The 17,578-nt window shown below is 41.0% G+C and overlaps 1 protein-coding gene across 1 annotated transcript; it reads right to left on the minus strand.

Annotated features, from left to right (window-relative positions):
* Positions 1 to 13,318: 13,318 nt before the first annotated feature.
* On the minus strand, positions 13,319 to 14,260 carry LOC123033394 (olfactory receptor 13G1-like). The gene has a single exon (XM_044449999.1). The coding sequence runs from the start codon at positions 14,258 to 14,260 to the stop codon at positions 13,319 to 13,321; it is 942 nt and encodes a 313-aa protein (XP_044305934.1).
* Positions 14,261 to 17,578: the final 3,318 nt, after the last annotated feature.

The raw sequence follows: 17,578 nt of genomic DNA on the forward strand, positions 1-17,578 counted from the left end.
TTCTTGTACACTCAAGGCTGTGATTGATCCTTAACAATAAAGGTCAGGTGGTTATCTGTTTAGGACTCTGCAATCAATGACTGCCTCAACTAAAATTAGAGTGCTTACCAGAAGTGCAACCTACATTACAAGCCAATGTAAGAGCCTTTTCTTTCATCTTGGGTGAGAGCAAATGTCTTTCCTCAGAATTCTCTCTCAATACTCATGCCAATGGGCAATTGCTGAGACAGACAGAGGAAGTTCAGTCCAACCTGGGGCCTGCATCCTTCGGAAAATGCAAATATCCAAGCCAAGCCTGCCATAGACTGCTGATACCATATCTAGCCTTAGGCCTCTATTGTGTGGTCTGAGGTCACTTGTGTTCACCTTGCTAAACTTGCAGGACTTGGCCTGGTCCTGGCCTGCACAGGAGGCCAAGCAAAAACAACTTCATGCTGCTTTGCATTCCATTATGGAAAGAAGATGGAATAGAATTGCAATAAGTAAAAAAGTAAATGCATGTTTTTGATTTCACGGGCTTTAAATTTGTGAAATGTTTTTATCCATCTGAGGTAACTCAGAAATAGGGTTGCATGTTGCAAAGGTGTGATTAAAAATAAATATGTAAACCATGTCCCTATAAGAAGGAAATAGTTTTTTGCAACATCAGGCAAATTCAAGAAGAGTAGGGCTGTTGAGACAGGATGGAATTTGGGCATGTTTCAGGCTCAGGAAGGATACAGGCTTCCACCACTGTCCCAGGGCCAATAGGCTGCCCCTGCTGCTCATTATCTCTGCCATGCCCTGCCAAAAAAAACTTGCCCCAAGCCAGCAACTATCCATTGCCTGCTACCGCACCACTGAAAGGGCCACAAATCTTCATATGTCTCTACAAAAGGAAGATATGTTCTGCATTGTCATTAGATCAAATTCCAGTTGTGTGGATTCCCTTCTATTGTGTAAATACATCCAAATTTCATGTCATGTGAATGTAGGCAACAAAGTATGCAGACACAAAAGAAAAATGCACCGTATGTTGCAGTAGCTTGGGCTATGCATGCAAATAAAGATTACAGCCCCATTCATATTTCTAAATGTGTCATAAGAAGACCCCTAGAAGAGGATCTAATCTTTGAAAGTGTACCTTGTATCTGAAGACCTAAGTCTAATAAGACACGTCATAAAAAAGAAAAATAATGAATGAACTCCCAATTTAATTCTGATTGATCCAGTATTTGACCACACGGACCTGACGTGTAAGGGGATTATCCTCAATACAAACATTTGTCCTATCAAAGTAAGATGAGGTGTGACTCCCCATCTCTAAATATAATGGCCACTTTTGCCTATAATGCATTTTGTACAGGACAGTAAGTCCAGTGCTATGCAATTAACTTAAGATAAAAATACAACCAGTTTCTAAAGCATCACACTCTGTTCCATTAGAAGTATGTCTTTAATTGCGATTCCTTTCTAAAAATGAAACTTTTGCAATTGGTCACACTGGGGCTGCTACCCAGGAGTTAATAAGATGCATCCCTTGGTGTATATCTCTTGTTCTCTAATAATCCTTCTGAGAATTTGACCTTTGGGTTGCAATGATGAGGCACACAGTGACCAATTCAGTTTGAATCCACAGGTCCAGAAAGCTGGAAATTTTGATTGCTCTCTTGGGTTATTATAGCAACAAATGAAATGAAGTTTCTCTAACTCTAATGGGGCCCATTGGGAGCTGTTAGCAGGGAAACTTCTTTCAAAGAAAAAAAATCAGCTCTAAGAAGAGCTCACCTCTCAAAGAGGCTACAATAATATTCAGTCTATCTCTGATTTAAATCAGATAAAGGAAAGATAACCATTCTTTGTATGGTGGCAGGATGGAGCTTAAACTACAAGTGATGACACAAATCACGGTCTTCTTCAGAATGTTCTCCATGTCTTCACAGAATGCAGGGAGAGAGGGAGGGAAGGAGCAGGGTTGCATGTTTTGGCTGCAACCTTAATGTGAAATTCCCTGACAGTTTGTTTTGTAAGCCACCCCGAGGCTCTTTGCAAATGGGATGGCATAGAAATGTAATAAATAAATAAATAAATAAATAAATAAATAAATAAATAAATCTCCCTGATTTTCATCAGGTGATTTAATAGGGAGACTTACCTGAAAGGGGAGCATATAGACTCTGCTATATGAACAGGAACCCCAGTCATCCAAGGTTCCAACTAATATGGAACCACCTTGTTCATAAAACTATACACAGATAGGTGACCCTGTCGAACCAATCCAAAGCATGGTGCTCAAGAATCTGGAGCTAAAAGTGGTGGAGGCAGGGCCAGCATGTAGGGCTTCTTTCACCTCCATGCTTTCTCTGAATGCATGGAGGGCATTTCTGAAGAGGCCCAATAAGAGATGTGCAAGGAATCCATTTGGGGGTGGGAATCCATCAGATTTCCTGGGCTTGGCTTCTCGGACTCCAGCTTGCTTTGCAGCAGTCCTGAGTCCGAGTTCCTGGCATGTGTGCCTGGTGTTTGCAGGGGGCATTCACCAGGAATGGAGGCCCATGTGCTACAAAAGCAGTGCCTCTCTTCCGCACCCAGTGCTGCTGGTCCCAGTGCCAGGCAGGGAAGGAGATGGGTCACAGGGAATGGCACCTGGCCTGGCCAGTTGCACCACGTCCACTCCCTGGAAGGGAAAGCTGCCAATTGCATACCCAGGGGTTCGTGAGTATTTATGGACTTCCTCTTGGCTCAGTTCACTTTGCAGGACCAGGCCAAACATGGAACAGGTGCTGTAGGGACAGATTCCAAAAGAGTTCTTCCCAACGACAGATGTGTGAGGCATCCAGCCAGGGTTTAGGAATCTCTTGGATTCCCTGGGTCTGCTCCCCAGTCTTTGATCTTCTATGCAGGACTGAGTTCCTGGTGAGCATGCCCCATGTCCACTGGGTACTCTCTAGGAATTAAGTCCCATGTGCTATGCAAGTAGCACCCACTTGCACAGTACAGCAGATGCTCAAATGGTGGTTGCCCCTTGCACCAACAAAGGTCAGTGTTGAGGTGCCCACCAGGAAGGCAGTCTCCAACTGGTAGCAGTGCTGCTCATATGCCAGAGCAGGTGTTCAGGTGGTGGATGGGGGGACTGCTTTCTGGCTGGTGCCTCACGACCAAGCACTCCACAATCTTCCTTGGCGTGAGGAGTGGCCAGCCTTTGAGTACCTGCTCTGGTGCTCAAGTGGGCACTGTGAGAGGTCAGGGGGCTGCTTCTGTGCATCCTCCTCCCACTGCTGTGCAAGTAGCATCTCTCTTCCATGCCATCAGGTAGGGCTGCTGCTGACAGGGAACACACCTCCCAAAGTCCCAGTGCCTGCCCCTATTGGCAACAAGTGTGGTCTCTATTGAGAGAAAGGGAGAAAGGGAGAGGCTGCCAGGACAAGGGAGCACAAGGAGGAGTCTAAAAATCAGACCTTCTCTCCTCATGCCCTACTTCAAATGGGGTGGGGCAAATTCCAACTTTCACAAGTAGTTATGTCACTGTTGCCTGTGGTTTGGTTCTCAGACCCACAGCAACAGATGTTTGCAGGGAAGGAGGAAACCCTGATGAAACATGATCTATCCCCCCTCCCCTTTTCTTTCCCCTGAAATATGGATTGAGGCAATCCTGGATCTGCTAGTATTGAACACACTCTGAGTCTGATAGAACTGTGGATCAGTTGTCTCTCTCTTTCTTGCTTGCTTGTTCTCTCTCCCTCCCTTCCTCCTTCCCTTTTTCTTTCAATTGCTTTGCCTTCTTATTAAGAAGCAGCAGTTTTGCTTTGTTTTGTTTTAGAACTAAATGTGGTCAGCAGAAAGAAGCAAACAGAGGAGTCCACAGGTATCACTTATGTAACTAAACAAGGGTGCACATTATCATTTGATTCGGATTATTTAGAATTTTTATGGCTAGGCAAGTGTATATGAGATTTACAAGTGAGCCAAGCTGTTGATATGATGCGTTTCAATGGACAATCTTGGCAAGTAGAGGATTTTTTTTAAAGATAACTAAATTGCTGCTGGTTAATAAATTAATGCCCATATACAGATAATAAGAGTTATGGTGACCTGGGGCACAGACAATAGAAACATTTTTAATGCCTTCTTATTTCAACAATTAGCTGAGAAAGTAGATTCTACAGTTACTCCGTGAATCAATTAAAAGCAACAGGCACTATTTCTTCTGCAAATTATAAACTGGATGGAAGCCCAGAATGCTCCTGTGCATTTCAAGAATTTCAAGGCATGTTTAGCAACAAATTGACATCTAAAGGCAATAGAATCTATTGGGAGCCACTAGCAGGGGAAAACAGAGCTTCAGATAATGATCCCAGGGAGACTGATTAGGAAAACAAAGATCATTTACATTAATTGAACTTAGAGGAAATCAAACAAAAATATATGCTGCCACAATTATGTATTTAGAAGGGAGAACTTTGCAGTGCAGGTCATTTATTTATCCCTCTCATGTACAGCAATTGCACCATGGGATACATTCCATTAGATGTCTGAATAGTAAAGGAATGCCTGCACAATTACTGCACTGAAACAGAGCTCTGACGAAATCTGAGAGTCTCCCTTCAACACAAAGTGTTTCTGTTGTTAGCAGGAGGCATTTGCTAATCTAGGCCCTTGTAAGAGTCACTTCAGATCATATTCTCACACATACCATGATTTCCATAATTCTTTGCACAAGGCAGGAACCTCTTGTTAGTGATTCATTATAATCTGCAGGTTAGAAATCATAATTTTGCTTCCTTGTCTCCTTCCACCCAGCAACTATGGAATATATGCTATATTTATAGGGTTTGATGCAGGTAGAGGCAATCATATTTTGGTTACCCTGAAATTGGTGGAACAAGTTAATTGTGTCTAAAGTAAGTTCCTTGGATTTCAATGTTATGATGATCTTCATCTAGCTCAAACACTTAAAGCAGCAGCTCAGAGAACATGTAGGGAGGGATGTCTGAGAAATCCAAAACAGGCTGAATTTGAATTTCCAACTGACCTATGGATTTCTCAGCAGAGTGGCTTCTCACAAGTAATGCAGATGTCACAGACTTGGAGACTGTGCTTTCCCCACACATAATTTTGCACAAATTTAGTTATAGGAAAATAATGTAATGTAAATAATAAGCTGCCTAGGGAGGCCTGGGCAGTTATAGACAGACTTTCAATGCATGCATGAATAAACAAGCAAGCAAACAAATAAATACATAAATAAATCAACCAAACAAAAATATGAGTTTTCTCCATAGGTTAAACAGTGAAACTGCTTACTTTCAGAGTTTTGTGTATGTTGGAAGGATTTACAATTACTGTTGTAAGCCATCCAGGGATGTGTAGTGATTGGATGGGTTAGAAATACCCCTAATAAATGAATGAAAATAAATAAATAAATTTGTGTATTTTCAGGGATCTGCAACTTTGCTTATGAATAGTTTGCATAAATCCTATTCCATCAGTGGATGGACAATTGAATGAAAGCCACTTGATAATCCAAGCAAATTAGATATAATAGATTTCACAATGTCTGCATCCCTACATGTAGGAGCTGAATGCCAGAAGTGTACAGGCAAATTCTAATTAATGATATGGAAAAATAAGTGAGTGATCAAAGAAGCATAAATTAAATAGTACATAGGGGTGGTTTAATCTGCCTGTTTTGGTTTCTCTCACTATTCTTTCCTCCCATCTCAAAGTGTTTATCCTGAGCATTGAGATTTTTCTTTGAAGAAACAAAAAAGTATTTGCATGAAAATTCACTTAAATACATGAAATGCCATTTTGCTTCATATACATTTTTGCAATAATTTTCCTAATGCTAGTGCATGTTATTTTCCCTAGCAAAAGGACATTTTTCTCCATGCTTTGCCCAAACAAACACATTTTAGATGCATTTTTATTGGACAAATCTATTGTAGAATTCTGAAGAACTGTGAATTTCAAAAGATAACTGAATTTTGGTTAATGTATTGATTCCAAATGAGAAATTCAGTAAGTTTCCATTATTATGTGAAACAATAATCAATCAATTTACCCCATTACTAATTAAATGTTTCAGCTTCTGCTCTTCTGAGTAACAGTTGAGATATCAATGAATGCTGAGATCATCTTAACCACATTCTGAAAGTAAGAATTCTGAAGAATGTGGTATGTGCAAGATTGGTTCTGATTTTATTTTTAAGGGGAAAAAATCAAGGGCCAAGCGCTGCTCTGACTCATGATTTAGCCTCACAGAAGCCTAGCAGTCTGTTGGTGTAGCACCCACTTCACTGCTCAACAGACTCTTTGACAGAGGTGGTCTCAGATGCGATGACAGCCCCCCCCTTCCCCACTGTTGGTTTTCAGGGGTGATCAATGTTCATGTCAAGAGCAATTCATCTGTGGTGGGTCAGGATTTCATGGCCTCCTCCCAAAGTGCTTTGTCCCAAGACAAGTAGCAGGACCCTCCTTCCTCCTGCCTGCAGGCTGCATATGGGACTGGTGATCTGCAGGTAGGAATTTTGATTTAGTCCCTTTGCCATGGTCAGATCATCACCTGCTGGGACTTTTCCCCTCTGCAAGGATAAGGGACCTATCAAGATGGTCCACTCCCAGAAGCTAAAGGACCTAGATGGTTTCCAGAAGGATTTAAGGGCTTCTATTCATATGGTTGGCATTGCATCCTGTGGAAACCTTGGTTGATGTCTGAAATACAGTAATGGCCTGGGTAGCTGGGGACAAGCACTCATAAGTGTTCACTCTGTAATATAGCTCATATGGTTCTGTGATACACTCCAATGCCCAGAGTAATGAAACCAAATAAAATAAACCTTGAGTGCCCATGGAGAAAACCTTAACTGTATTGAAGTCCCACTTAAAATATTTGCTAGGCATTTCCAGGATAAAATCTTTTGCATCTGCTGGGAGGCATAGGGCACAGCTTGCTCCAGTGCTTGGAGTTTCAGGTTTACAGTTTGAGGACACTGGCAAGGTTCATGCAATCACTTCCACACTGGCCCATGCTCCCCTTGATCATAAAAGCAATTAGGCAGTAGGACTGAGGTGATCAATGTCTCCTTGCAAGAATAAGGGAAATGTTCACCTTCATCTTCACCAGTGAGGTGATGGATATCCTAAATCAGGGCTTGGTTGCAATGATGGACAGGCTCCAAGTTCGACATCTGGGCCTCCATGACAGGTTAGGAGGCTGGTGACAAAACAGAGGACCTTCTCATTATATTTTCTCCCTCATTCTGCTTCAAGTAGCCATGGCATCCTTCCCTTCCACTCAGAAACAACAGGATTAGCTTATCAGCCATGCATACAGATGGGTGAATCTTCCAACTTTAATATTTCTGTTACTCATTTATCCAATCTCAAGAGCAATTTCACAGAGCTTCAAATCTCAAGCTCAGAAGTTTTCTGGCCTCAAATTTGGTTCATCCAAAGCATTGGCAAATTTGTTGCCATTGTTTTAAAATTAGCATAAACATGTATAAGCATTTGGTACACTTCTCCTAATCTGTGTATTTTGTATGCATGTTTGCCTAACTTACAATTCATGCAAGCACTTTTCCTCATATAATGCTTAGGTGAACATTATTTTCCTTAATGCATACATTTTCTGATGGCTCATTGAGGTTCAAGAAGAAGAAGGAAGTCCTTCAGATAACCTGGTTGCAAGCTATCCTAAAATTTAGGAATCACCAATGCTTAGAATTGTACCCAAAACCAAAGTGGGTAGTAGTAAAGATGAAATTCATAAGCTAACAAGGGCTAGCAACAGCCACCATCTGAGCTGTATTCTGGACTACCTGAGAAGATCCTAAAAGGTAGCTAATGCCATGTGTTTTTCAGTAATTCTCTCTAGATGTTCAGAACATGTAAACCAATATGGCTAGAGCTTATTGATCCATAAACAAACACAGGTGGCACTCCAAGCTAATCTGACAGTCCTACCCCACAGCCACCACCTGGGCATTAAGTGCCAAAGTTTGTTTCAGTGGTGCCTCCAGACTGTGAGCTTAATATTTAAAGGTGAGACAGTTGGTTCTATATCTATAGATCAGGCATTTTCCTAACCAGGAGTGTCACATTCCAATGATTTTGACAGAATATTGTGGCCAATTCCTCCCTATCTCAAAAACCCTATGGAAGCGCAAATTTCTGAGATTGTATGGCAAGGCCAAATTTATGGTTAATCTCTGGCAATACCTCTGGCTTATTCAGTAATGGTGTGAATTGGGTGAGCTTTAAATGTTTGGAACACATCCTGCCCTCCACTACAGGGAAGAACTGTTCAAGGCCCTCCTCCACATGACAGCACCTCTCATATCTATAAGTCACTAAAAGATACCCTTGGAGTCTCCTCTTCTCCAGGCTGAAAAGACCCAGTTCCCTCAATGTCTCCTTTTATGTTATCCCTCCCAACCTGGCTACCATTCTTGTGACCCTGTGCTGAATGGATTCTAGCCTAGCTATGTCTCTCTTATAATGTGGATCTCAGAACTGGCTGCAGTACTTCAGTTGTGGCCACACTAGAGTTGTGTAGACTGGTATCAACACCTCCCTACATATGGAAACCATGCTTCTGGCTGTACATCCAAGGGTGGCATTTGCCTTCTTACTCACTACATCACACTGCTGGCTCATGTTCAGCCTGCTCCCAACAAGTACCCCGAGATCCCTACAAGTGCTGCTGCTTAGTCACTTGTCTCCCATCCGGTACTTGTACTTGCACTGATCCACATTGAATGCCATCCTGTTGTCCCCTGCCCACTTCCACAGTCTGCCCAGATCCTTCTTGATCTGGATCACCCGCTCCTCAGTTGTGGCCACTTCCCCTACTTTGGCATTGTCTTTGAATGTAGTCAGTAGGCTCGTTATCCCCTCTTCCAGGTAATTGATAAAAAGGACTTCCCAAAGAACACCAACTGCTGCATGCCAAGAAACAGGTCAGACAGAAAGGCAATGGAATGTTGCCATGCAATGCAGAAGCATCTCCTTTTCAACATAAAAGAAAAAAGAATGCATGTAAAAGACCCCTGTAGACCTGCCTGCTCAATACAGCAAGGCTGGGAAGGTTGGGTGTGTGCATTGTTCCTATGCACCATTGTATATGATGCCTGAATTACTGCCCAAGAACAACCCACAGGAGAAGGTGTTTTCACATGATTGCAATGTATAGGCCAGGTGTTAGCTCTCAGATCTGCCCTTGGTACTCATATGCAAAGTGCCTTCACAGCCAGCTCCTGTGTGTCTGGAACTAAAAGTAAGGTTTATTTGAGGACCAGCTGTGATTTGCATAATTGCTCAGCACTGTCCATTGCAGAGATGCCTCAGACATCAGTAAGGTTAATCAAGCCACAACATCCATGCAAGAATTATTTTAATCACTGCATTTAACCATTTTGGACACTTGGTGGCAGCAAAGAATAAGAAATGTAAGTAAAGTAAAACCTTTGCAGGAATATTGAACCAACTGAATTTCAAGTGCTGTGCTATTTCAGCCATGAAGATGGCATTTTGATTTGATTGAGGTAAAAAAAAGAATCTTTTTCATTATGATCCATTTATCATATTCCACTTTATTAAGCACTTTCTCTCTTATTGACCTAAATCATCCCATAAAAATTTAGCTGCAGAAGCTATCTGGACCAACACAGGTCTGGTTGGTTGGTTGGTTGGTTGGTTGGTTGGTTGGTTGGTTGCTAATGGTGAAATGCTATTATTAACTCCCAAATGGAGCTTAAACATGTTTAGAATTCCAGCCTAAAGCTGCAAGTTGGTGTACACTTCCTTGTGAATAAGCCTAATAGAACAAAGTGTAGCAAATAACAAATGCATAGGACTAGGATGACAATTGCCAGCCTTTTGCAACCCTCCCTGCCTCTTTGACATGAAAAAAGAAAATATTTGTGACTTTTGCAAATTAATGTATCATGAAAGGGCAAACCATCTTGGACATGCTATGAAAAGTAAAAATGGGATCATAGTTAGAATGGTGGGCCTTCTCCTGGTCTTGGGGCCTTGAGAATTGCTCAGCTTTGCCAACCCCTGGAGATAACTTTTTACATCAAAATCTTTACAGAGCCACCTAGATCTGAAAAAGAACATTACACACAAACAGATGTACATACATGGATGCTCCATGCAATTGGGAACCCTTCACAATTGACTTTACTGTTTACATATGCACTTAGGTCCCCCTTCTCAAATATCTTACAGACACAAATATCAAGGAGCAGGGGCCTCTGGGCTTGTCAATGCTGGGAAAGGGCAACAGGCATGGTTCTGCCAGATACAGAAGAAACAAGCAAAGAAGACCAATTGGAATAGGAATAGTCTGAATATGTTCAACAAATTATTTGTTTATTATATTTATATCCTACCTTTTTCCCCTTTCAAGGAACTTAAAATGGCTTTAATAATTCTCCTCCTCTTCCTCTCAATCTTATCCTCACAACAATAACCCTTTATGGTAGGTTGGGCTGAGAGTGTGTGACTGGTCTAAAGTCACCCTGATAACTCAATGGCTGAGCAGGGCCTAAACCCAGATCTACCAAATATCCAGTCCCACACTCTTGACCATCACACCAAGCATTGACCTCTCTAATATCCAATGCTCTAAAATTAAATATATGCATTAGATTTGCTGTGTTCAGCCTCCAGCTTGTGGACCAAATCCAGCCTGCCTGATATCTGGGCCACCTGTGGTTCTGGCCACTTGTAGTTCCAAAGATGACTGCAACCCTTTCCATGGCTCCTACACCTTTTCCACTGGAAACAGATTCTTAGCCGGCATTTGCATGTCTCCACCACCACCGCCAGGTTATTTATTACTCCAGTTTACCTGATGAATGTAGTAAAAATAAACAATAAGAAATAATGGAGACATGATACCAGCAGACTTTCTATAGTTCTATGGGGTTTTTATGCTCTTTTGTGTTCAAGTTTTGGAACATCTCAGTACGAGAAATGGCAAACACACACATCAAACTGCCTATGTGACATCATCATGGGCTCTATTAACAGTATGTGAAGTGTGCATCTAGGACTTGAATTGTGTTCATGCTGATGGCAACTGCCAGAGTAATAATCAAAAGTTGGGAAACTATAGAACCATTGTCTTTTTAGTACTTCCATCTTGGTGGCAAAAGTCTTGGGATATAAATCATTGCATCAAGAGATATTGGTTAAACTAAACTAAAGTTAAAATATCTAATTTTCAAAAAAATAAATTCCTTGATTTTGTTTTATATACAGACCAGGGACATACATAGTGCAGTGTCAGAGACTTTCCTCAAATTACAGAGGTTGTTTGCACACAAACCTGTGCTTGTTTAAATGGAAAAATATCTGTAACTCCAGTGACCATCCAGGCAATGTGTGACTTACTCTGAGGCAAGTGTGTATTTTGTTATGTGTGAAAATATAAAACAGCATGCAGAAGAACCAACAAGAAATCCTCCAAGCGAACAACGAAGTCCAGCATTACTTTGGAATGTACATTAAAAGAAATATATCACCTTTCCTCAAATAACACATTTGAATTTGTTGGATTTTTCTTTATTAGATATTTGTCTCTGTATTTTGAAAATATAAAATAAAATAATGAATTAAATAAGATGAGATATTAGGAAAATTACTTGCATCTGTGGAAAATGCATGCATGGGGTATATACACCTAGAAACATGTACCCAGTTTCATGTGAACCTCCCCACCCCCTGAAGATCAGGAGAAAATAAATTTTAGATGGGGAAACAAATCTTTTGTTTCATGATGTTTACTCAGACCTAGGGTTGTGATGATCTTCCTCAGAACCCAACCCACATCTGTTCTTTAGACTTCTTTTCACACCTAGTCTTCACTTTGGAAGTGAGCTGAGCTGAGAGAAAGTCCATGAACACTTGCAGAAAGCTGGATGAGCAACTGGCAGCCTTCTTCCACAGCACACGGAAGGCTGCAAATTACCTGCCTGAAAGAGGGATGCCACCTGGGAAGCATTCACATGGACCTATATTCCTGGTGGGCACCTGCATGAACACTCAGTACCTTCTCCAGAAAGTCACACTAATGGCAGCAAGAAAGAGGGCCAGAGTCCAGGGAGCCAAGCAAAGGGAATTCAAACAGTTCCCACCCCAACGAGGAACCCCAGAAATGGATTCCTCACACAACCCTACTCAGAACCAAATTCCCCTTGTCCCAGATTGGATTTACTCTCAATTAAGTTTATTTAGCATTCCTGGGCCAGTCTTCTGGTTCAACTGGGGCAGGTTCTGAGGTGCTCCTAAGGAGAGCAACACAGATTGCAAGTTCCTACCCCTGTTTGGATTATACCCCATATCCACATGCAGGAATGGGCTCAGTGGATCCGGCAAGAGGCACTATTCCTAGAAATGTTGCAACTGCCTAGTGCAATCCCAGTCTCAGTCCAGTTTACCTAAAGCAGGAGGATGACAATAATGTTCATAGGGCAGCCCAACTATAAGACAGAGTGAGGCAACTGTCTCAGGCAGCAAATGCTGGGAGGTGGCAGGAAGGTGCTGAAGCAGAGAGCTGTAGGTCACCCAGATTCACGTGCTCCGCAAGCTAGCTTGCTGCCTTCACCTTTGGTGGGGGATGCTCTTCCTTGGCCAAAGCTAAGGTAAAGTTCTGTTGTGAGTCCTGTAGGCATTTTGCGTGGAACGGGAGCAGGGGAACCATCTTGTCCTTTACCTGAGGCAACAGAATGAGTTGGTGCAGTCCTCATGGTGCATTACATTTCTTAGATACCTTTTTCAAGGTGAGGGAGGGGAACTCAAGGCATGTTACAACAGGGATTAAAGCACAGACCCTTGAAACAACAAATCAACCAGATAAATCAACAAAATGAAGAAACCTATCCTATACCTTAAAAGATGTGGGAATAGCAGACAATCTTAAACTGACAATGTTGACAATGACACCAATGGTGATGACAGACACCATTCTACAATTAAGAAAGAAATAAGGGATGAAACCTAAACGGGGATTATAAAGGAATATTTTTTTCCCCCGCAATGGACAGAACAATTGGGGCTGTGGGAAGTCGGGCATGTGATCTCTTTAAAATCTACACAAACATGCACACATTCTCTCATGCAGAAAGACCATTTATGCACACACAGAAACAAGCAGGTATGCACTCACAAACATACTCCTGCATATTCTGAGTGCATAGAGTATTTTGCTTAACTACACTACAGCTAGCTCCTTCTATCTATACAACATCTATCCATCTACTTATTTTTAATATGTTGCTAGTAAACTTGCTTATGTTCTACAGAAACAGATGGATTCAAACCAGCCTTACTGGAAAGACTGATGTCTACATATAAATTTTGTGAGAGCCTCTTTAACCTCTTTGTTTCTAAGAGAATATACAATTGGATTAAGCACTGGGGTTACCACTGAGTAAATGATAGCAATAGTTTTATATTCCTCTTCATCATTGGTGGAATGAGGTTTAGCATATGTGTAGATGATGGTGGAAAAGTAAAAGCTAACCACCAGGAGATGGGAAGAACATGTTGAGAATGCTTTCTTCTTTCCTGTCACTGATTGGATTTTAAGTATGGTTCTCAAAATAAGCAAATATGATATCAGGGTGAGAGTACAGCTACTCATTGTGAAGGTCACATCAGCTGCAAATGCCATGGCTTCATTAAGGCTGATGTTGGAGCAGGACAGCTTCCACAGGGGAGGCAGGTCACAGAAGAAATGGTTGATGATTTCAGAGTCACAGAAGGACAATGTCATCAGAAGCCCAGCATGAACTGCAGAATTGGCCAGTCCCACAAGCCACACTCCAGCAGCTACCCCAATGCATATCTCTTTCCTCATAATGTCAGTGTAATGTAAAGGCTGGCAGATGGCAGCATATCGATCGAAAGCCATAAATGACAATAACAGAATTTCTGTCCCCAGTGCCCATACAAAGAGAAATACTTGAGTGATGCAGCCAGAAAATGAGATGGTCCTTTTTTGGTCCAAGACCATCTGAAGAATTTTGGGAACTGTAACTGAGATTGAGCACACATTCACCACAGATAGGTTGACCAAAAGGAAATACATTGGTGTGTGCAGTTTCCTACAAGTTCCAATGGCAAGGATAAGGAGAAAGTTGCCTACCAAAGCCATTGTGTAGATAAAAGTGAATGTCCAGAAGATGAAATTCTGATATCCACGATCCTGGGATAGACCTACCAATATAAATTCAACATCAGCAGTAGCACTGTGGTTCATTTCCATGGCTCCAGTGTTGCTCACCTAGGCAGAAAGGCCATGTTCATGCAAGATATTTATGCAGTCATGTGATTGGGTCAATCAGGTGGACTTGTGGCCATCCTTATTTAAAAATGGGACCAGAGAGCTAAACATATAGGGCAATGTATCATTACAAAAGAGAACACTCACTCCATTTCTGTAGTCAGATGCACTTTTAAACCTAATATCATATGGATGTTTAGCTTATATGAAAAAAGAGAGGGGAGACAAGCATTAAGATGCACACACTTGCTCTTATTCTACTTACTTACTCAGTAGAGTAAGTACAGTAGAGTAAGCACACACTTAGTATTTAGTATTCAGAGAGAAGTAAGGATTTCTATGCAAGCTTCAGGCTGAACCAAACTTACCACAGGAAAAAATAGTCACTGAGAGAAAGCCAAGTGTATAGATTCGTCTGTCCCTAAGAATTTGAAGGCACCATTGGTTTAAATGGAGCTATTTGAACTGTAAAGGCATTGCAGAGGTTTGCAATGCATGTTACACACATTGCATAGCAGTTGGCTGAGACTTGCTTTTTTCTTTACTCTCTTTCAGTGTAAGTGGTCCTACCCATCTTTCCCCCAAATTGCCTTCTCTCTCCTCATCCTGGGAAGTGGGTTAAAAAGAAGTAAAAGATCTGAATCAGACCTCTTTCTTCTTGTCTTCCTCCTTCTAATCTCCTTCTTCTGAAATTGAATACTACAAGATCTATTTTTCACATTCTTTGCTATTGTTTCCAATATAGGGCATTCTGCATGAATACATTCCCAGAATTCATGAGTTATTCAGTTCTACAGTGTGCACATGGTAGTTGCTTGCAGCAAAAACAATAAGGTAGAGTAACCAAAGCATACATTTTGGAAACAATTTCATAGCTCAATGCTTAAATTAGGAACAGGATAGAAAGAAGGAATACAAAAGCATAAAATCCTCACCTCTATTCCTTTCTTAATGTCTGACAATATCTGTCAATTTGATTTAAAAATATAGATTTAACCTTAATAGGGTGAATTATTCTCCATTAGAATAGAAGCAAAGCATTCCTTTTTACCTGTACAGCAAGACTGACTTCTTTTATGTGTGTGTTAACTAGAAATAGTCAAAGATGGGCCATCCTGAAGCATCTTAAAACATAAGAGTTCTATCCCCAAAGAATGATTTAAAAAAAACCCTTCCCCAGTGGGAAAAAACTCTCTGAAAATTTGGGAATTAGCTAAAGTGTCTCTACATGACAATCATTCCCTAAACTAATTGTTTGTCTTGCTTGTGGAGATGAAACACAAATCTAGAAAAGCATGTGTACTGATGGCATAGATGTCAGTTGTCAGTGCAGCTGAAGCTGGAGTGCTCATACTCCAAAATTGCACAGGAACAATTTTACAATGGTGGCCTTAGAGAGCACAGGGGGTTTAAACAGGGCCCCATGGCAGGCATGGGCATATGTATTAATTGTAACATGTAAAAAAGGCCTTCATTTACACACCAGTTGTATACTCATTATCTGTACACATGATCAAAGATTCTTCATTTTCCATTTTTTTTTAAATCAGAAGCAAAGCATGTACAATTATGATACATGTGTGCAAGGTTGCAGGTAAGGACAGTGGGTGCAGTTCTGCTCTTCCCCTTATGTACATCCAAATATATTAAGAGGTCCTATTGTAACTCAGCATCATCATCATCGATTCCATTTCTATACCTCCTGTAGCTGAAGTTCTCTGGGCACTGCTGTCATGTCTTCCCTTGACTTACCTTTTGTCTAAGCTAAATTATCTCAGAGGCTGCAACTTTTTATCATAGGGGTGTTTCTCCAACCCTTCATCATTTTAGTTTTCTTTTGCCCATCTCTTTTATAGCTGAAATTTAATGCTTCTGCTTTGTATTTGGGATGAGTACAGTTCTACTGGACTCATTGGATCTTAGTTCTTCATAGTAAACGTGTATGATTGAGTTGCATAGTCGCACTGAAAAACTGAGACACAAAATAATTAAAATTGGGCTGGATCATGATCTTACATTTTGTTACAAAACCAATGGGCAGTCATGCCTTTGTTTAGCTTTCTTTGGGGAACACCACAAATGTCAGCCGGAATGGTTTCATCTAACTCACCTTGTCATTTCCATCCATGGACCTACAGCAGGCTGCCTCGGATTAGAAGATGAACATGCTCAGGCCATGCTTGTGGATGGCCAACTTCCTACTTGCAATGTGCCCAGAATTAGAGCCCTAATGCTCCCAGAAGTAATAGTGGAACAAACTGAGCATTTGCCCACAAGCTCATGGTGGTTGTTAAGACACTAGGTACAGCAGCACCTGCACAGTCCATAGGAATCCATGTTTGCAATTATGCCATATTTTCATAACTGATATATGGGAGTGTTGAACAGTTCCCTGGTGCTGGAGCAATACACCCCTTGAAAACAAGATATATTCAAAAAGTTCTTTACATTCCTTTATATTCAGAATTAATTATATTCCTAAATATTACTCCTACTTTTGCACAGAAATACCTCTGAATATATTTAGAATCCTCTGAAGTCATGTTTGAGAGTGGCGTTGTGTGGTTGTAATGTCCCTGATTTGGGGAAAATGCCCCAAATCATTAATTAAATGATAAATTAATTAAATCATTAATTAAATGATTAATTATTTTTTTAATTCTGTAGCTACATTATACCACACTAAAATCTATCCAATAGCTAACTTTTGCCCATTATTGTGACAGACAGTTCTAAGACCTTCCGCAAGACTTCTATTCAGCAATATGGTGGAAGGGCCAGTGAAGCTTATTTAAAATTCATTGAACAAAGGGCTTCAGTACATGAGACATTTATTGAATGGTCATGATTCTTCACTCACAGTGGTTAGTGTGTGCTTTACTCGACCTCCTACTCCACCGCACCTTTGCCCTGCCTTCTGTGCAGCCTTTCATAAAACAAGCCTTTCATAAAACAAGGGTGAAAAACTATTTAAGTACTGGAATGATATAATATACTGTTATATAGTTATGTATTCTCACAATTCTGCTATGCATCTGCACTATTTTGTGGTTGTGTAATGGAACATAAAGAAAGTCAAGGAAGGCAGGCAGGCAGGCAGGCCAAAGCTAGGGATGGGGTGTGTGTGGAAAGGAGCAGGTCTTCAACTTATGAAGGAAGCAGAAGCCTTTGTGAAATGGGATGTCAAAACAGGTTAACAATGACTAATGTAGGGAAGCTCAAATTTCAGAAGATTTATATTCTAGAAAGTAATCAACACTACCACATTTCCCCTACATGGGGCTAGTAAAGGAACAATCA

Source organism: Varanus komodoensis, unplaced genomic scaffold (genome assembly GCF_004798865.1).
Source record: "Varanus komodoensis strain SLA01 unplaced genomic scaffold, ASM479886v1 scaffold62, whole genome shotgun sequence".
Lineage (NCBI taxonomy): Eukaryota > Metazoa > Chordata > Lepidosauria > Squamata > Varanidae > Varanus > Varanus komodoensis.

Excerpts from the sequence above, each read along its gene's own strand:
- LOC123033394 (XM_044449999.1), bottom strand. The coding sequence starts at position 14,260 with ATGGAAATGAACCACAGTGCTACTGCTGATGTTGAATTTATATTGGTA.